General features: G+C 44.7%; 1 protein-coding gene across 2 annotated transcripts in view; it reads left to right on the top strand.

Moving 5' to 3' along the window:
- Dsp (desmoplakin) overlaps window positions 1–20,429 on the top strand; it is a 46,775-nt gene that overhangs the window by 16,130 nt on the left and 10,216 nt on the right. For both annotated transcript variants that reach the window (XM_052729154.1, XM_052729155.1), the window contains exons 3-19: window positions 10–158; window positions 1,062–1,236; window positions 5,569–5,697; window positions 6,664–6,714; window positions 8,006–8,167; window positions 9,328–9,432; window positions 9,647–9,742; window positions 10,792–10,917; window positions 11,390–11,542; window positions 13,389–13,543; window positions 14,263–14,389; window positions 15,179–15,380; window positions 16,013–16,239; window positions 17,267–17,433; window positions 17,769–17,907; window positions 18,845–19,038; window positions 19,897–20,059. In XM_052729154.1, the coding sequence (XP_052585114.1) occupies window positions 10–158; window positions 1,062–1,236; window positions 5,569–5,697; window positions 6,664–6,714; window positions 8,006–8,167; window positions 9,328–9,432; window positions 9,647–9,742; window positions 10,792–10,917; window positions 11,390–11,542; window positions 13,389–13,543; window positions 14,263–14,389; window positions 15,179–15,380; window positions 16,013–16,239; window positions 17,267–17,433; window positions 17,769–17,907; window positions 18,845–19,038; window positions 19,897–20,059 (2,520 nt within the window). The remainder of the gene's footprint in view (window positions 1–9; window positions 159–1,061; window positions 1,237–5,568; window positions 5,698–6,663; window positions 6,715–8,005; window positions 8,168–9,327; window positions 9,433–9,646; window positions 9,743–10,791; window positions 10,918–11,389; window positions 11,543–13,388; window positions 13,544–14,262; window positions 14,390–15,178; window positions 15,381–16,012; window positions 16,240–17,266; window positions 17,434–17,768; window positions 17,908–18,844; window positions 19,039–19,896; window positions 20,060–20,429) is intronic.

Below are 20,429 nucleotides of genomic sequence, written 5' to 3'. Positions count from 1 at the left end.
TTCTGCCAGGAACTGAAATATGGAGATGGAATACAGCTGGCTCGGAGTAGAGAGCTGGATGAGTGTTTTGCACAGGCCAATGATCAGATGGAAATCACAGACAGCCTGATCCGGGAGATGCGGCAGATGGGCCAGCCCTGTGATGCTTATCAGAAAAGGTATTGCCTGCCTGCAAAGCATGGTTGGGGGACCTCCAGCAGGTGACCTCAGGCTTTTTCCAGAAGAAGCACACACATGCCTCGAGAACACCTGCCTTACTTGGGGCTTTGCAGCGTTTTCCATTTCAAATATAAAACTGCAACCTTCATCTTTGGTGGACCCCAGAGATGCTACAAGAATGAAACAGACCCACAGGAAAATAACCACTCAAAAACTCTAGCTCTTCCTGGAATGGTAGCAGAGCCCCGTGATCCTAGGTACTCAGGAGGCCAAGGCAGGAGTATCAAAAGTTCAAGGCCTGCCTGGACAATTTAGTGAGACCTTATCTCAAAAGTAATTAATTGATTAAATAGTTGTTGTATTTTGAAGAAGGACACAGGATGTGGTGGAGTACTTGCCTTGGGTTCTGGCCCCAATGCTGTAATAATGCTATGCTAGTTGGAACGGCCGAATGGGTCATGAGCCTTCCCTCCATTTAGACAGCCACAGAGGTCTGGTGCCGCATCTGACCTTTCCAGAGGCTAATATAGAGCTTTATTTAATCAAGTGAGACTCTTGGAGTTGGAAGTGACCGCTCCACAGCAGAGATGTGTAGTCTAAATTTGCTCTCATGTTGTTGAGGCCCAGGGTACTAGAAAGATAAATTCCAAGCATGAAACTCAAAAGAACTCGAGGCGCTGCCAGGTTAGGCACAGGTGGTGACACTTTTCATGATGTTCAGGTTGTGAGTGGCTTCCTAGCATTTATACTTCCATGTAATCAAGTTGGAGGTCATAAGGTAAAGAAAAAAAAACCTTCCAATGCAACATCCTCGGCCTGTAGATTGACCCAAAGGAAACCCAGAAAAGGGTTTTCATAGGCTATTTTCTTGTGACGACATCATTGTTTTCCTTTCCTTTTAGACTGCTTCAGCTCCAGGAACAGATGCGAGCCCTTTACAAGGCCATCAGCGTCCCTCGAGTCCGAAGGGCCAGCTCCAAGGGAGGTGGAGGATACACCTGCCAGAGTGGTTCTGGGTGGGATGAGTTCACCAAACGCCTCACAGGAGAGTGTCTGGGCTGGATGAGGCAGCAGAGGGTAAGTGGTGCTCAGGGAAACCGACGTGTGCTGGTTCTCAGACCCCTGAACCCAGGTAGTTCAGATGAAGAGGGTGGTACAGTCAGCCCCAGACCTGCAGCGGCAGCAACCTGCTAAGTCACGGGGTCATTCTGTCTGAGGTGCAACCGACCTCATCTGTATCACACACAGACTGAAACGAGAGAAAGAATTCTTCAATGGCTCATTTGAAAGAGTAACACGAGAGTGAGAAAATTAAAACAAAAAATAAGTTATAGAATCTGATCACGTGGGAAGAGCTGGACACGTGACACTGGATGTTTGGGTTTGGGTTCCTCGGTGGTTTTTGAGGTTCAGTTGTCTGGCTTGCAAGTCTCACTTGTGTGGGTGAGAAGTCAAATAATGGCACCAGAAGTATGTGCTGATCTTTTCCCTGCGACTGGAATTTCTACAAAGTATTTTTCAATGCTAATTACTGTTTTGTTGTTTTATGTAGTAATTAAGCCCGATAATGAACAGGTGGCCAGAGAAACATGCCATAATCATGTAGATGGGAAATTTATAATGAAAACCTTCTAACGAGCCGTCCTTCTTTGAGAGGTGGATGTGTTAGAATAATACATTGTGGAGAGATTGTTATGCAATGCTATAAGAACTTGACCAATTGTTGGACCAATTTCTAAGTGGTTCTAAAATTTTTTAGCTGTTTTAACATTCCCCCTTACCCTTTCTTTGAGTCTGTGTTGAATCATGCTGCCTAGGCTAGTCTTGAACATGCAGACTCAAGCCATTCTCCCAGGTCAACCTTCAGAATATTTAGGACCACAGGCAAGTGCCACTTACACCCAGCTCAGCCTTTAAAAAGTTTTGGGTGTATTCTTGTGTGGTGATTTTTTTTTTTTTTACTACTAATCATTCACTCACTCATTCAGTTATTTTTTTTTCATTTTTATTCACTCACTTACTCAGTTATTTATTCCATTTACTTTTTATTTGTTTGTTTTGTTTTTATTTTGTGTGTGTGTGTGTGTGTGTGTGTGTGTGTGTGTGTGTGTGTATGGTGTTTTGTCTGCATATATATCTGTGTACCATGTACATGCAGTGCCCACAGAGGCCAGAAGAGGGCACTGAATCCCCTGGAACTGGAGTTACAGAGTGTTGTGAGTCACCACGTGGGTGCTGGGAATCAAACCCAGGTCCTCTAAAAGAACAGTCAGGGCTCTTAACCAATGAGCCATCTCTCCAGCCCCTATTTGCTTTTGTTTTGAGACAGGGTCTTGCTTTGTAGCTTAGGCGTGGCTTGAACTTGTGACCTCCTGTCTCATCCTCCAAGATACTGGGATTATAGTGTGTTCTACCATGCCTCCCCCCACACCCCTATTTATTATGAAGACCATAAATTCTTGTGGAAGGTGGAGCAAATAGTGGGGAGACGTCAGCAATTATCTCAGCAACTTAGCTATAAACTTGTTTGCATGTCTTCAGATTCCCCGAAAGCCTTTGAAACCCTCTTTATTGTTTGAGACAGGGTCTCATAGAGCCTTGAACTAGCTATGGAGCTCAGGATGACTTTGAGCTGCCCAGGCCCTGGCCTCTGTCTCTGAACACACATCTCTTGAGGGTTTATATATATTGGCACAATGGTAGAAACTGAGGGCTCAAAAAATTATGATCCATAGTTATGAAGATGAATATTACTGAAGACAGCAAGATGCACCTCAAATGGCAAATAATGGCCTTGTGAGAGCCATGTGCTTGGGAGTGGGGAGAGAGTGGCACTTCTGTCCTGAGGAAGAGTTGGGTTAATGGGGCTTGAACTGTACCTTCAAGGATCCTTGATGGGAGGCAAGACAAACTTTGAACCAGAGTAATTATGAGATGTCATATCCCCTGATGTCTTCTGAGACAGTATAACAGTTACATTAAGTGACAGCTCAGAGTTAGTCATTTTCTGTATTACTGTGGGTGTAGCACTGTAAGAATGCTTTGTAGAGCTGGGTGTGGTGGTGCTTGCCTATAATCTCAGCCGGGGCTAGGTAGGGAAACTGTCTCCAACACCAACAAATGGACAAAAAACAGCCACAGGAAAAAAAAAAATTAAAACAAAGAATATTTGGTAGGAAAAAACCTCTATATCTTTAAACTTCAGGAAATGGCAGTCTCATGCAAACATATGATTCCATCGATGAGCGATGCTTTTGATAGCGTCCGATGAATCTTAGGGCTCTCAGCAAACTAAAAGCTGTTTGATTCCTGCTAGAGGTTTGCACGGATCCTGTGTGGCCTTTTCCTTATCATCCCACCTCCCCCCACACATAGTCTGCATTCTTCACTCACTCCCAGGAGACCCAGTGGAGGCCTCTGCTGATAAGGGAGCCCTTTCCCCAGCAGTGTGATCAGGAGGCAGACACACATCTCCCTGCCAGGTTTCTGCTTTGTTTCCCTGGTCTGTGCTTCTGCTGATGGGCGAGCCAGATACTATACACCTGGCAGGTAATGAGCTGTGTGAGCTGGTCCTGGGTCATCTCTACCTTCCCAACGTAACACCTGTGGTTTCCAGTTTAAAGCACAGGCAGTTGCAGGAGACAAGGGCAAGGTCCTTGCTAACCTTCAGTGCTCTGACTCTGACAGGGCTCCTCTCTGAAGCCTTGCCAAGGGCACCAGAACATGGGCGTGGTTTAGGACAATTGTGTTCTTTCTGTTCTTGCTGCCATTCCAGCTTGGGATGTTTGCCCTTGGCAGGTCGGAGAGATGACACAGGTGATTTAGAAATTTACAGGTGCTCATGCAAAAGGAGGAAGAGACGCTGGACTGGACCAGATTGAAACTTGCCAGATAATGAAACAATGTATTTGATTCTTACGGTGAAACATTCTTACATTTCAGACTTAAGTGATAAATCTAGTCTGACTTCACATTTAAAAATGCAAATGTAAACCCGTAATCCTAGTATTTTACCAACATTAATCAGAATGAAGAATTTTGAGTTTGCATAGTAACTTCCCTTTGAAATGGACCTCAGAGAGTCTTTACAGTTTGAAAGGTAATTTTAAAGTGCTGTATTTCTGAGCCAACAGTTAACTGTAACATTCATCAACATAACTAAGGACTGGATGTGCAGCCTAGTGGTAAGGCACTTGCCTAGCCTTTGTGAGGCCATAGGTTCAATCCCCCATATAGCAATAAGAAACAAAAGATGATTTAAAGAAATAAACAATGACAACTAATTTAGGTTAGTGATTTAGTTTGAGAGGCAGTGTGTGATTATGTCATTAATGATTTCTGACATGCATTTAAAAATGATTGAATGAAGAAATGTCCATTAGTACTTATAATGCATCATATGCATACTAACTAGTATGTAGTCATGCAAATTTACATTCTCCTTTTTATCCTTTTTTTGTTTTGTTTTGTTTTTTCGAGACAGGGTTTCTCTGTGTAGCTTTGCGCCTTTCCTGGAACTCACTTGGTAGTCCAGGCTGGCCTCGAACTCACAGAGATCCACCTGGCTCTGCCTCCCGAGTGCTGGGATTAAAGGCGTGCGCCACCACCACCCGACCCTTTTTATCCTTTTTTAAAAAAATGTAATCATTATTATTGTGTGTGAGTGCAGGACATAGATGCCAAGGTACAGGGGTCAGAGGACAGTTTTTGAGCATCAGTTCTCTCCTTCAGAATCCAGTAGCAATCCCTTTTACCTGCTGGGCCATTTGCCAGCCCCACCACCCCACACCTGCACTCTCATATGTAGATTCTCTTTCTTTAGAAGAATGATCTAGATTGCAAGGAACCCATTACTGAATTTCCTCCTCAGTTCATCTTGAGCTGGAGCCAAACTAATGGATTTGGTGATTCTCATTAGCTATTTGGTAATCTTGAAACAAAAAATATTTGGCTTCAGACATACTTTATATAGTTTTTTCTCTTTCCTTCTTTCTTCCTTTCTCTTCCTCTTTCTTTCTTTCTTCCTTTCTTTCTTCCTTTCTTTCTTCCTTTCTTTCTTTCTTTCTTTCTTTCTTTCTTTCTTTCTTTCTTTCTTTCTTCCTTCCTTCCTTCCTTCCTTCCTTCCTTCCTCCCTCCCTCCCTCCCTCCCTCCCTCCCTCCCTCCCTCTCTCTCTCTCTCTCTCTCTCTCTCTCTCTCTCTTTTGAGATGGGGCCTTGCTGTGTACTTAGGCTAGTTTTGAACACTTGTGCTCAAGCAGTCCTCCTGCCTTAGCCTTCTGGGTGGTTGTCCGTTTTGAGTTTTATCTGAGGCAGAGCTGTGTATGATTATCTTGATCCCTGATGCTATAGAGAAAATGAGTCTGTTGCAGAGGAGGAACACTAACAGGTGTGCCCTCTCTCTTTCTGCAGGCAGAGATGGACCTGATGGCCTGGGGTGTGGACTCGGGCGCAGTGGAACAGCACATCAACAACCACAGGAGCATCCACAACGCCATCGGGGACTACCGCTGGCAGCTGGACAAAATCAAGGCAGACCTGGTACTGCTCACAGCCATCACGGGGTCTCTAGAAGGGTGTGTCACTTAACGGAGTCCATAAAAAGGTGTATCACTTAGGCAGATTTGCTTGAAACACAAGACTATTATTTTCTTTCCAAGAGACTAGAAATTAAAACAAACAAAACAAAAAAAAAAAGCTCCATTGAGTAAAAAAGAAGTGGAAACAGATTTATGGGACTTGGAGAAGGAGTTGGACCAAATGCTAAGTTCGTGCAGGACGTCACGAGTTTATGGTTTATGAATAAGTATCGGGGAGGTGGTAGGTAGACTATTACTGCAGAAGGCAGAGCATCACCTACCGGAAGAAAATGAAGTTATCATGTAGCTTATATTGCTGGCCAGTTGGTGAGGTCTCTTCTGGGTGAGAATAAAGTCACATTTGTCCTGAAGGAAATTGTGTCTCATGTTGATACCTGTCCTGTGCTGGAAAAAAGTCAGACTTGGGTTGAATGGAGAGGGATAGCACAAGTCTGATCTCAGTGCTCAGTCCTGTCCCCATGTCCACCTGTCCGCGAACCCCCACCCCTATCCCCGCCCCATGCATGAAATCGCTAAATCACTAACTGTAATACTTAAACCAAAGTTTTCATTTTCACTTTGCCCTGCCTTTTTAACAATTTAAACCTTACTCTTGTCCACTTGAGTGTCAGCCCAGCTTTCTCTCTCCTTCATGTCTCTAAGATCCGGAGGATCCAAAATCCTATTTTCTACAGCAAGTCTTTAAGTGATAGAGCATTGACTTTGTGGAGAAGGTATGAGTGTCCAGAGAGGGGTCTTCAAGCCATCTGGGGAAAGGTCACTGTGGGTAAACGACTTCCTAGAGCAATTGCGTCTTTTTACTGAGGGAGCCTAGGCCAGCATCTTACAAGGAGGCAAAGGAGGGCTGCACTTTCTATTGACCTCCATGAGGGGACTAAATCATTCCCTGCATTTTCTCATTTCCCAGCGCGAGAAGTCTGCAATCTACCAGTTGGAGGAGGAATATGAAAACCTGCTGGTAAGCCTATTTATCCTTTGCTGTCAGTTCAGTTCAGTTCCTCAGGTGGTAAGCTTCTCCGGTGGACCATACCCTGGCCTAGTGTTCACCAAAGAGCCTGGACACACACTGTGTTCATAGATGATAATCTTGCTGCTGCTGCTGATTTTCTTTGGGAATTGACGTTCCAAAGGTTTGGCTTTGGTTTGGTTTCTGAAGGCAGTGCCGAGCACTGTTCTGTTTTCAGGTTAAATTTCACAAAAGTGACTCTTGTTAGATGCATGTAAAGTGATGAAGGATTGCAGCCTTTTTGAACAAATACGCACAGAGACAAAGTATGTTTTCCTCACATATTTTACAAGCCCGTCATCATCTCATGACAGACAGTGTCAGTTGCTGGATTCCGAAGCAGAGATCTCCACTCTTCTATCTGTTTGTGTCATCTTAGATTCCCCTCTTCCATATGGCCTTGCTGGGCACAATGCTTTTAAAACAGTGTGGCTACTGGTAACACACTGCTTTTCCTGTTGGGATGGGCATAAACTGATGGCACCTTAAACTCATGTGGGTAAAGCCTGACTTACCTAAGAGAAAAAACTTGACTTATCTAAGAGTCTAGTTCCCCCTTAATTATTTAAAATTATTAAACCCAAACATCATTATCTTTTAATTTTTTGTGTATTATAATTGGTGGGTGCGTGTGTGTGTGTGTGTGTGTGTGTGTGTGTGTGTGTGTGTGTGTGTATGTGCGTGTGTATGTGTGTATGTGTGTGTGCACGTGTGTTTGTGTTTGTGTATGTGTGTATGTGTGTGTGTGGTGTGTGTGTGTGTATAGGTATATATGCGTATGCTATCATGCGTATGGAGGTCAGAGAACAACTTTGTAGAGTCAGTACTTTGCGTGGGTTCTGGGCATTGAACTCAGGTCATCACGCATGTCCAGAAAACGCTTTATCTGCTGAGCCATTTGGCTGGCCTCAAATATCCTTGAGAGGCTGGAGACGTAGCTCCAAAGCAGAGTGCTTCTCTAGCCTGAGGGAGACCCTGAGTTTCCCCAGAACCAGGGGAAAAAAGATGAGAATGACCCTTTGGAATTCGGATGTTTGAATCTGAGATTGCCATGGCCTCACAAGCATCACAAATTTGGACAGGGCCTCTCTCCTGTGAGGTGAGGTGAATGGTTAAGAGGTTTCACCTGGGCTCGGGTGGCCTGGGTAAAGAACGACACAGGCTTGTCTGCACGGTCTGCAGCGAATGCTGTCCACCTGCTCGTTGTGACCCTAACTAACGCTGCTCTCGGACTGGTCTGCAGAAAGCGTCCTTCGAGAGGATGGATCACCTGCGCCAGCTGCAGAACATCATCCAGGCCACCTCTCGCGAGATCATGTGGATCAATGACTGCGAGGAAGAGGAGCTGCTTTATGACTGGAGCGACAAGAACACAAACATCGCTCAGAAGCAGGAGGCTTTCTCTGTGAGCGCCCCCACCTTGCCTTTAGCCTGCTGCTGGGGGGCGGGGGCGCAGATGAGAGGTCTTTTAAATAAACTGATCAGCCACTTGTAATTTAACCTTGGGAACGCTGTTCAGTGATGTAAGATTTATTTAGTTATGAGTTTGCGTGTGTATCAGTGTACTGTGTGCATGCAGTGCCCACAAGTGCCAGAAGAGGGCATCAGATCCCCAGGAACTGGAGTTACAGGAGCTTGTTAGCTGCTGTATGGGTGCTGGGGATGGAAACCAGGTCCTCTGGAAGAGCAGTCAGTGCCCTTAACCACTGAGTGTCTCTCAGCTTCTCCCCACTTTATTCTTAAAGATAGGCTTTCCCTCTGTTAGTCAGAAAGACCACTACGTTTTGGAACTCAAATAATCATCTTGCCTTATCCTACCAAGTAGAGGGGACTATAGGAATGTACCACTGCTGGCTAAACAACCCCCACCCTCAGGGTCATTGCTTAATATCCCTAAACACAGTGATTCAGAGGTAGTGTGGGAATTAGTCCATCCAGAAACCCTAGAGTGGACGGCACTGTAGAACAGTGGATCAAAACCTGGAGTCAGAAATCAGAACGTGTTGAGCACCTGAAAAGCTGAAGTCCAGAATGCTCTCTCTGAAACTTTCTGAGGGCCACCATGATACCATAAGTAGAATTATTCCACACCTGACTTTAGGTGACAGGTGGCAATCAAAATCCCGGGACCCCCAAAATATTGTATATAATTACCTTCAGGCTATGTGGGTAGGAAACATAAATGAATTTTATCTTTAGACTTGGGTCCTATCTCCAAAATATTTCTCTGTATATGCAAATATTCTACAATAGCAAATCCCAAATCTGAAACACTGTGGTCCCAAGCATCTGGAGTTAGGGGTGTTCCATTGGTATTAGTGGCCATGCTGTCAATCACCTGAGTGGTCTTAGTCAGGTCACACCACGAGTCTTGCCTCAGCTCCTTTCTAACCTTGGTTCCCAGCATTGAAAATGCTGTATTTCTGAGGGCAATGAAATATGAGTCCTTAGCATCCATCATTTCCAAAATGCAATTTTGTACGTAGCCACCTCTAAATAGTGTGATGTAGCAGAACCCTAACTGTGACTCTCTATAAAGGATTTGGATTTTCTTTTTCTTCACAGATACGCATGAGTCAACTGGAAGTCAAGGAAAAGGAACTAAATAAGCTTAAACAAGAAAGTGACCAACTTGTCCTCAATCAGCATCCAGCTTCCGACAAAATTGAGGTAGGCTTCGTGGGATTTACATTTTCACTAGGAAAAACATGTTTTGCATAAAAGACATCTTTGTGGGTGAATGATGCTTCTCTATTATGAAGCTATGCCGACTTTATCTTCTGCTTCGGGATCAGCACTCTATAGGCTAGGGATTGGCACATCGTCGTCCCCCCCCCCCCTTTCCTGAGTGGACAGCTGATACCTTGATGCTTTCTTGTTTCAGGCATATATGGACACACTTCAGACACAGTGGAGTTGGATTCTGCAAATCACCAAGTGCATTGATGTCCATCTCAAAGAAAATGCTGCCTACTTTCAGGTTTTTAGATATACCTTTTTAAAAAAAATCTACATTCGTGTGTGTGTGTGTGTGTGTGTGTGTGTGTGTGTGTGTGTGTGTGTGTGTGTTGGGTGGTAGTGGTGGTGGTGGTCAGAGGACAACCTGCTTGAGTTGGCCAGGCGTCTTTACCCACTGAGCCATTTTGCTGGCCCTGGCTGATATTTCAGAGTGGCCATGGAGCCATGAGAAGAAGTGTTGATGATGATGAAGTCTGGCTCCAGCCCTTCTACCATGTAATTGCGGAACTTTAGAACAAGTCATAATTCCAGGCTTCCGTGTCTCATGTATCAAATAGGGAGATCAGACCCATGGTGATCTCCAGGGAGCTTTTCCTAGTCTAAAATAATATGGCACATGCGTGCATTGTATGGATGAGGTGTTAATAATCACTACCTTATCTTTTGAGTATGTTTTTGAAGCAAGGAAGCACTCTCAAAGGTATTGCATAGACCCTACCTATTGTCCTCGGTTTAGAGGAACATAGATTTGTAATGTGGTCAGCAGTCACTCAGCCCTGCTACCAAGTCTGTGAATGTTTCTGCTCTAATCTTTTCCTTTAGCCACTTAGCAGAGGCTTGGGGTCGTGTTGGGTCCTGAAACAGAGCTATTAAATGATTGTGATGGTTAGCTTTCCCCTAATTTTAGCAAAACGCCCAGGATAATTAACTAATACAGAGAAAACGTTTATTTGGTCAACAGTTTCAGATGGTCCAGTCTGTGACCCACGGGCCCCATTATTCTAGTCAGTGGAGAGGTAGCACCTCATAGTGGGGAATGCAGGACAGAACAGAACTGCCAGAGAGGAAGGGGAGGAAGAAGAGGAGGCTAGGGTCCCATGATTCTCTCTGAGGGTACACCCCAATGATCCAGAGACCACCCTTGATGCACTTTCTTCTAAAGATGTCATCCCATTAAGTGCCACTCTGGGAACCTAGCCTTTAACACCAAAGCCTTTGGGTGACGTTCAAGATCCGAACCCTGACATTAAGTGCCTTTTCATTGACTGGAGGTGTTGTCATTCCTAACAGTTTTTTGAAGAGGCACAGTCAACTGAAGCCTACCTGAAGGGCCTACAGGACTCCATCAGGAAGAAGTACCCCTGTGACAAGAACATGCCCCTGCAGCACCTGCTGGAGCAGATCAAAGAGCTGGAGGTACTGTGCTACACCCAGACCCTCAGCAATGCACCCAGGGGCGTTGAGGCGCCCCAGATACAGGGCAGGCTGTGATGGAATACAGCACACTCCCAGAGCCTACGCCTCAGTTTCTTCATCTTTCAGTGGCATCTCTGTGTGCCTAGCTGTGGTAGGTAAGGGCCTTTGCTTCGGTATCTCAGTAATTTACCGAAAACAAGAGTGGAGAGAATGCCGTGACTTGCCAAGTCCCTTGGGAAAGCACACTTCTCATTTTATCCACCTCGGCCCTTTCACAGAGATGGTCTTTCCTGCCCCGTTAGCTCAACAGGCTCGCTATGGAAGGTGATCTTCCCTCATGAGGAATTTGTGCCTTATTATTGCTAATGGAACTATAGTGATACTTAACTTCCATGTTGTGGCAGCTTCCCCAAGAGGTTGCTGAAACTCACAGGGCAGCCGTGTTTAAGGCAGATTGTATTTGCAATTGCAGAAAGAACGGGAGAAGATCCTTGAATACAAGCGCCAGGTGCAGAACTTGGTCAACAAGTCTAAGAAGATTGTGCAGCTGAAGCCTCGGAACCCAGACTACAGGAGCAACAAGCCCATTATCCTCAGGGCTCTGTGTGACTACAAACAAGACCAGGTGTGTATTCCGCGTTCCAAAGCATCGCAGAGCCTTCCCTTTCTTTACAGAAGCTTTTGTCTGTCAGGAGAGCGGAACCGGTCGTGGTTTCCATAGGCATCACAGTCATGTCTTTTCTAAATAAAGCCATCTCCTGTCGAACCAATGCAGTAACTCTGAGCTGAATCGCTGGGAACTGTCAGGAATCGGGACAATTCTGCTTTCTCTGGGTGCTGGGGAAGGAAGGCAAGGCTTCACACTGTGCTGAGCATGTACCGTACCGCTGAGCTCCACCCCTCACCTAGACACTGGCTGTCTGGAAGCCAGTTTAAAATCTTTCCAAGGTTGACCGCGTCCTTCTTGTGGCCTAAAGCTTACTTATTTGTGACCACCCCATCTTTAAGTTTCTGACAAGATAAATGCAAATGGGAAATGGCACTATCATAGGTCCTGCAGAGTTTTGGCAGTTCTGGATCGCACCAATCCTGTAGGCTCTGTGAGAAGCACAGGTTTATGGAGAAATGGGCTAGTTTCTGTTCTTATCTCTATGACTCCCACAGTTCTGCTTTCTTAGAATAAAATGTTGAAGGATCTAAGAAACAAAATGTGATCACCTGATTAGAAGAGCTTTATAAAACAGGGGTCTGTTCTTCCCTGTGGAGTGAAGACACATACCTGTAATCCCAGTATTCGGAAGGCTGAAACATATTCCCTCAGATCAAAAGCCAGACCAGGGTACAGAGTGAGACCTTGTTTCAAGCAACAACCAAAAAAACGGAAAAAAAAAATCAGATTAAATTTGAGGTGAAAAAAAAATTCCTATGTTTCACCAGTTCAGATAGTTGCCTTCATATGTAGAGTCAGGGCTAAGCAAGCACTTTGTCACGGAGCTGCAACTCTAGCCCTTATCTTAAGAAGCTACATAGTGGGGGTGCTGGGAAGATGGTTCAGAGGTTAAGAGCACTGGGTACTCTTCCAGAGGTCCTGAGTTCAATTCCCAGCATCTATAATGAGGTCTGGTGCCCTCTTCTGGCGTGCAGGCATACATGCAGGCAGAACACTGTATATATAATAAATAAATTTATTTAAAAATTAAAAAAAGCTACATAGGGCCAGGTATGGTAGTGCTGTGAGTTCAAGGTCATCCTGGTCTATACAATGAGTTTCAGACCAGCCCAGGCTACACAGTGAGAGTCTGCCCTAAAAAAAAAGCTGGAATTAATTAATACAATTTATTTATTTTTTAATTGTATAGGCCACTGAACCTAGGGCCTCACATGTAGGAGGCAGTCACATATGTTCAGGTCTTCTTGTACTTGCTATTTTGAGACATGATCTTGCTAAATTGGCCAGGCTATCCTTAATCTTGCTCATATCACAGGCAGTCTTTGAACTTGTCACCCTCCTGCCTCTGCCTCATGAACAGGTGGGACTACAGGCCTGAGCCACCAGGCCTGGCAGAAGTTCATTTAGAAGCTTTTTTTGTTTGTTTTTTGTTTTCTGACAGACTAATGCCAGGATGTTTTTATTTGTAAAATTTAAGAGCAAATGAGTGAGACAAGTGACCCCCCCACACACACACATATTAAAATCTACTATATAAAGCGTGAACTCAAAACAGGAAGAAGATATGATGAGGGTTTGCCTTGTGGAAGAGGTTTGTTCACATTCCTGGGCAATCTTCGAAGAGTTTCTTTCTGTAACTGACTTAGGATGTAGCTAACGTTTTAGGTACCCTTGGATGTACTATTTACACATAGGTACTGCTTGCGCGTGTCATGACCGTCTTCGTTGGATGGGGGAAGCAAGCGTAAGTGTGTCAGCAGTTCACACGTCTTCATCTTCACCCCCGTTCTTTGCCTGACAGAAAATCGTGCACAAAGGTGATGAGTGCATCCTGAAGGACAACAATGAACGCAGCAAGTGGTACGTAACGGGTCCTGGAGGCGTGGACATGCTCGTGCCTTCTGTGGGCCTGATCATCCCTCCTCCAAACCCACTGGCCGTGGACCTTTCCTGCAAGTAAGTCCTCAAGTTCCTCACAGCTGGGACACTGAACAGTGGGGGCAGGAGGGCTCACACCTGAAGTGTTTGCTTACTGTAATCGTCCCCCAGAAAAAGAACTTCAGGAAGCCACTTTGCTGTGCCTGGAAGATTTTATTATGGCTAAGAGAGACTATCTGACCAGACAGGAGCGCCAGAGGCAAGCATCAGTGACACTTGCCACACCCTCTGAAGCTCCTGCTTTGAAGCTCTTCCCTTTTCCAGCACATAAGTTATTTCAAATGTAGTCATGCCCCTCACGGCAGCGTTTGTTCCCAGCAGATGGAACGTACATTTTATAGACTGTCCACAGCAGATTCTTTCAAATGTTTTAGTTCGGAAATCTTGAGCCTCACACAGAATGGGGAGTGATGGGTAATGCCATCCGTCCCTCTCCTGTCCAGGGTTCTGGGGTGGTCAGCATTTGAACCACTTGCCAGTCAAAACACTGCTAACAGTCAATACAACAAAAAATTAGATAGGCCTGTCTCAACCACAATGATGTAAATGATCTGTATGACTGTAGATAAAGTTGAGAATTTACTTCTGGGAAGTAGGTTAGTCTGAATCTATTGAAGTGTTGGTGGTTTAAAAATTACACATCACTTCATAAGGTGTTGGGTTGATTTCTGGGCAGCTGTGTGCACCTGTCTGGGTTTTCTGTTTGGGCTGGAGTGCTCTCCTTTTCTGCCTTCCAGGATTGAGCAGTATTATGAAGCCATCCTGGCTCTGTGGAACCAGCTCTACATCAACATGAAGAGCCTGGTGTCCTGGCACTACTGCATGATTGACATTGAGAAGATCAGGGCCATGACTATCGCCAAGGTATGTCCTCAGGGCTGCCTAGAGGGTCACTTACTGCTTGACCTGGTCACTGGTCACATGAGGATTTTGTGTCTCACCACATGAGGCCTCTTAGCCTTCCACAGGACTGGTCTGTCCAGGACTGTACAGAGTGGGGTGGGACTCGGGTAGAAAGATTGCTTAGCATGCGTGAAGCCTTGGGTGCCTCTGCTAGCACCACAAAACAAGGAGGAATTGGCACATGGCTGGTTCTGAGATGAACAGAAACACTCACTGAAGTGACCCGAAAAGCCAGAAATAGCTATGGAAGAGATAACGTGGGCCCCCAGTTCCTTAACAATAATGGGAATGAGGTCATACATAGCCACATGGCAGAGGGGAAGTCAGGCTGATTCTTGGAAGAGCTCTGAAAGCATTCCTCTAAGTCAGAGGTCCTTAAGGGGTGGTTGGCAGAGCCTTGGGTCGAGGAGTCCTTTAATGGAATGATAAGCGAGAAGGGAACAGGCTGGGAAGTTTTAGGGCCCTCGCGCCCCTTTATCTTCGTGGAGTGGCTGTGCTTCATTATGCTTCATTTACATTTGAGTTTCTGCACAATATTTTGTTGGAAGAAAAATATCCTGTGAAGGAAAAAGCCAGTGGCAAGCTACTGCTGTGTCCCTTAGTAACAGGGATGAAGCCCCAAGACCTTTTTTTAAATCTTAGTTGGCCTATGATGAGGGTTGACCTGCCTCCTCTGCCTAGCACTCTTCCTGCATGGGGATATGGGGACATTCATGTCTTCTCAACTCACTGTGTCTGATTCACCTCTAGCTGAAAACGATGAGACAGGAGGATTACATGAAGACCATTGAAGACCTTGAGCTCCATTACCAAGATTTCATCAAAAACAGCCAAGGCTCAGAGATGTTCGGCGATGATGACAAGCGGCGGATGCAGTCTCAGTTCACTGATGCCCAGAAGCATTACCAGACTCTGGTCATCCAGCTCCCTGGCCACCCCCAGCACCAGACAGGTCAGCTTGGACCACCTTTTCTCTTTGTGTCAGTCACATATGTGGTTTTGTGGAAAGCTGTCCCTTTGAACGATACTTAGTAAGCTCTGTGTTGGTATAGCAAAACACCTGAGATTGGATAATTTGTAAAGAAAAGAAGTGTGTTTAGTTCATTACTCTGATGGCTGGGAAACAGTATAGAGCCTGGCAAGTGATCCATGGCTCTGTCATAATTCAACAGAGAAGGAGAAAGGGGAACAGTAACGTGCAGAAAGGACTGAATGCCTCCAGTGACTTTAGAATAAATGACTCTGTTGGGGCCTGGTCAGTGCCAGAACTTAACGACACCCAGGAGATGGGTATTCATCTTTGCTGAGGGTGGTACCCTCATCATCTAACCATCTTCTGCTAGGTCCACATCTTAAAAGCCCCACTACATCAGTACTCTTTCATTAGGGACCAGTCTTTCAGCATGTGAATACATGGGGGACCATAAGCCTTATCTACTACATAGCAGATATATAAAATACTCTGTATGCCAGAGTTCTAGAATTAAGTCACAGGGGATAGGCATATTTTTATACAGTTGAGTTACCTAGCACCTTGCTAACTGGGCAGTCTGTCATATTTATGGTCCTAACTTATTTTTACAGTCACCAAAACTGAAATCACTCATGTGGGCTCCTGCCAAGATGTCAACCACAATAAAGTAATTGAAACCAACAGAGAGAATGACAAACAGGAGACATGGCTGCTGATGGAGCTGCAGAAGATCCGCAGGCAGATGGAGCACTGTGAGGGCAGGATGACACTTAAAAACCTCCTGCTCACAGACCAAGGCTCCACACACCACATCACAGTGAAAATCAACGAGCTCAAGGTAGGAGCTGTTAACAGTAATCTCCTGATTCCACAGGCCCTTATGTTCATCTATGAATGAGGGAAAACCCCATGGCTTACATGTTTATAGGCAAGTGTGTTTGTTTTCCATTGCCACGCTAAAGACGTTTTTAAGATTAAAAGCTAATCTTAAGAATCCACACAGCTACAGTGTAGAATATATATATATATATATATATATATATATATATATATATATATATATATAGTGTGTGTATGTATAGGTTGCTAAACTTGTGGTATATGTATACTATGGAATATATATTTATTTTAAATTATGGCAAGGTTAGGGAGGTATGGGCACATGAGTACGGGTACCCACAGAGGCCAGAATAGTGTGTCAGATCCTAGAGCTGAAGTTATAGGCAGTTGTGAGCTACCTCAGGTAGGTGCTGGTACCCCCAACTCAGGTCTTCTGCAAGAACAGTACAGGCTCCTAACTCCTGAGCCATTTCTCCATCCCAACATGGAATATTATTCAGTTTTACAAAAGAAAGAAAAATTGAGAATTGTGTGAACCTAGGGGATGTTATGCTGAGTGAAATGGACCAAGTGCACAAAGACAAACAGTGTGTGATCTCACTGACATGTGGAATTAAAAGGAGTCAAACATATAGAAACAGAAGTATAGTGATGACCCAGAATGGGGCTGTGGAGGAAGTGAGGAGATGTAGGTCTGAGGGTACACACTTGCAGTAAGGTAAGTCTGAGACCTAGCTTGCAGCAGAGGACTTTGGGTAATAATGTATTTATTGAAATGTTGCTAAGGGGTTAGACTTTAGGTACTCTTAACTGCCGGGTGCCTGCCACGTTACTTGTATATATGCAAATTACCATAGGTATATACGGTACACACCCGCATACCTATGCATATTTATGCATATATGGATCAGTGATTTTCTTATGCATAGCAGAACAGCACGCTGCGGACCTTAAAGGCGCATGATAAAAATAAGTTTAACACAATTGCACAGCTAGTGAGATGTGCTTCCCTTCTTTTTCGACAGAGTGTACAGAATGACTCACAAGCCATCGCCGATGTTCTCAATCAGCTTAAAGACATGCTTGCCAACTTCCGAGGCTCCGAAAAATACTGCTATTTACAGAACGAGATATTTGGACTATTTCAGAAGCTGGAAAATATTAACGGTGTCACAGATGGCTACTTAAACAGGTGAGCACAGATAATAGCCCTCAAGAGTAGTTTTTGTTTTCAAATTTTCCTTTGTTTTCCCTTTTGGTGTGGGTGGGGATTGGGGTAAATGGGGTGGGGGATGGAATCCAGTGTGATTACTCTTTCACTGAGCCACATTCCCAACACTGTCAAGCCTCATTCTTGCCTGACTTCATTTGTTATATGTGCTTGGCTTTTTGGAGCTTGTGCCTTAAAGACACCCTCCCTTTCCCACCGCTATAACATCCTCCTGTTTCCTGAATAGTGACGAGAGCCAATAGTCACCATCTGATTATGTCACTGGAAACCTCATCCACCTCTCTTGTTCTTTCCAGCCTGTGCTCCGTGAGAGCTCTTCTCCAGGCTATTCTGCAAACGGAGGACATGCTGAAGGTCTATGAAGCGAGGCTGACAGAGGAGGAAACTGTCTGTCTGGACCTCGATAAGGTGGAAGCTTACCGCTGTGGACTGAAGGTAACTCAAAGGGTCGACACTGTCGCCTGGCCACCAGGAAGTGATAGGGAACGTGGTCCTCTGCTGCAAAGCCTCACTAAGTTTCCATGAGTGTTTTCCTTTATTTCACTTGTTGAAACTGAGTTTTATTTGTAGAATGGTTACAGGTTTACAGGAAAACTGACAGGATAGAGCCCATATACCCTGTATCTAGTTTCTTCTAGTGCCAGCCTCATACATTTGTGTGACCTCTCTGATAGAACTGATGAGTCAGTAATGACATATGGCTACAGGCTGAAGTCCATGCCTTTTGGTTCTTTTTAAAGAGAGGGTCTCATGTATGCCACACTGGTCTCAAAAGCACTATGTAGCTGAGGCTGACCTAGAACTCCTGATCCTCTTGCCTCTCCCTTCTGGCACTGGGATTACAGGTGTGCACTACCCCACCCACAGCCCATGCTTTATTCATGTGTGCAACTAGGTTTCATGGGGTTCGAGACTTTCTTGCTTTCTTGGCCACACATGGCTGGTGTCAGTCACTGTTAGCAGGAACAGTATGTTCTCCAGTGGTTTGTAGTGGGAATTGGTGGTAGAGTGCTGGGTTAGAATAATTTCTTCACTGTGGGACCTCTTAGCCAAGTGTGGTGCTTCATGCCTGTAATCCCAATACTTGAGAGGCAGAGGCAGAGGGATTGCCATCTTTGAGATACTGAGGATCAAGCTCAAAGCCTTGTGACTGCTCAGCTCCTGCTCCAATGCAAGGCTATACCCCTGGGCCTTTCTCTTTCAAGGTTAATGATATGAGCCAGTATGCAGCTTAGTGGTAAGTGGTAGAATGCTACTTGCCTCAGCACTAGGAATAGATAAATCACTAAACAAAATAAACAGTGACTTGGGGTTGGCATACAGTGGCGGAAGAGATTAATTTGTATGTACTTTCCTCCCCTTTAATTTGTAGAAAATAAAAAATGACTTGAACTTGAAGAAGTCCCTGTTGGCCACCATGAAGACAGAGCTGCAGAAGGCCCAGCAGATCCACTCTCAGTCCTCACAGCAGTACCCTCTCTATGACCTGGACCTGGGCAAATTCAATGAGAAAGTGATGCAGCTGACAGATCGCTGGCAAAAGATAGATAAACAGATAGACTTCAGGTGTGTCAGCCTCCCTGCCCGTGGTCTTCCCGTTCGGCAGTTCAAATGCCACCAGAAGCCATCGTTGTCAAAAAGCAGTGCCTTTGCTGGGGCAGCCTACTTTCTGTCACCTGTTTTGACTATGCTGGATATTTTATACAAGTGTACTTATGCAGTGTGTAGACTTTTATGAGTGGCTTCCACATCGCGTGCAGCGTCCATGCTTCATGTCTATTGTGGCATGTTTATTTAGTCTTGTTTATTTTTGTGGTAGTAGGGATTGAACCCATGGCTTTCCCCATTCTGGACAAGTGCACTACCTCTGATCTACTCTCCAAGCCCTGGGTGTTTTGAAATAGGGCCATGCTATGTAGATTAGGCTAGTTTGGAACTTGAGATCCTCCTACCTCAGCCTTCTAAGTACTAGGATTCACCTGAGGTTTTTTTTTCCTCATCGATCTTTAAAAATTAAATTAACTTTCCACCAGTTGAATTTTGTCTAATTTTTAGGTTTTTATGGGGGAAGTGGTAAGACAGGATCTCATGTGCCACTGGCTGGCTTCCAGTGCCCTTTGCAGCCAAGATTGGCTTTAAACTCTTGATCTTCCTGCCTCTACCTCCCAAGTGCTACCACGCCCAGTTTTTGGTCTCTTTTTATGGCTGGGTGCTATTCCTTTGGCATTGTACCACAGTTGACGGATATTTGTGGTTTTAGTTTTGGGATATGATGAAAAAAATGCTATGATGAATATTCACATTTAAGTTTTTGTGTTTGAATGTTTTCAGTTCTCTTAGGTAGACACCAAGAAGAATTGCTGGGTGACGTAATATTTTAGGAACTAATAAGAGTGTCTTGATAATTGTGTATGTTTTCCCTAGATTATGGGACCTGGAGAAACAAATCAAACAGCTGAGGAATTACCGTGATAACTACCAGAGCTTCTGCAAGTGGCTATACGATGCTAAACGCCGGCAGGACTCTTTAGAGTCCATGAAGTTTGGAGACACCAACACAGTCATGCGGTTTTTGAATGAGCAGAAGGTATAAACACACTTGTCATTCCAAAGCTCTCTGTTGAGATTAACTGGCTTTAAGCTGTGTTTGCCTCTGGTTTTAAATGATGAATACTTCATATTATGAATCCACCTTGTGAATGTTTAAAGCATGCACAGAGGAGAAACCACTGGGATGTTTAAGAAGAAATACAATGGAAAAATAGTAATAGTGGAGGTTGTTTTCATGTCATAGTAAAGAACTGTTACGAGTTGATGTAGTGCATGCCTGTAATCCCAAGGCTTGGGAGTTGAGATAGGAGGACCTTGAGTTCAAGGCCACCCTTCATCCCTATCTCAAAAAGGAAAAGAAAAAATAAAAAAGAAGTGATAGGCATGTAAAGTAGTGCTGGTTGAAA

Source organism: Peromyscus californicus, unplaced genomic scaffold (genome assembly GCF_007827085.1).
Source record: "Peromyscus californicus insignis strain IS unplaced genomic scaffold, ASM782708v3 Scaffold_8__1_contigs__length_139910024, whole genome shotgun sequence".
Classification (NCBI taxonomy): Eukaryota; Metazoa; Chordata; class Mammalia; order Rodentia; family Cricetidae; genus Peromyscus; species Peromyscus californicus.
Note: the sequence above shows the minus strand (reverse complement) of the source record. Positions and strands in the feature narration are given on the sequence as shown.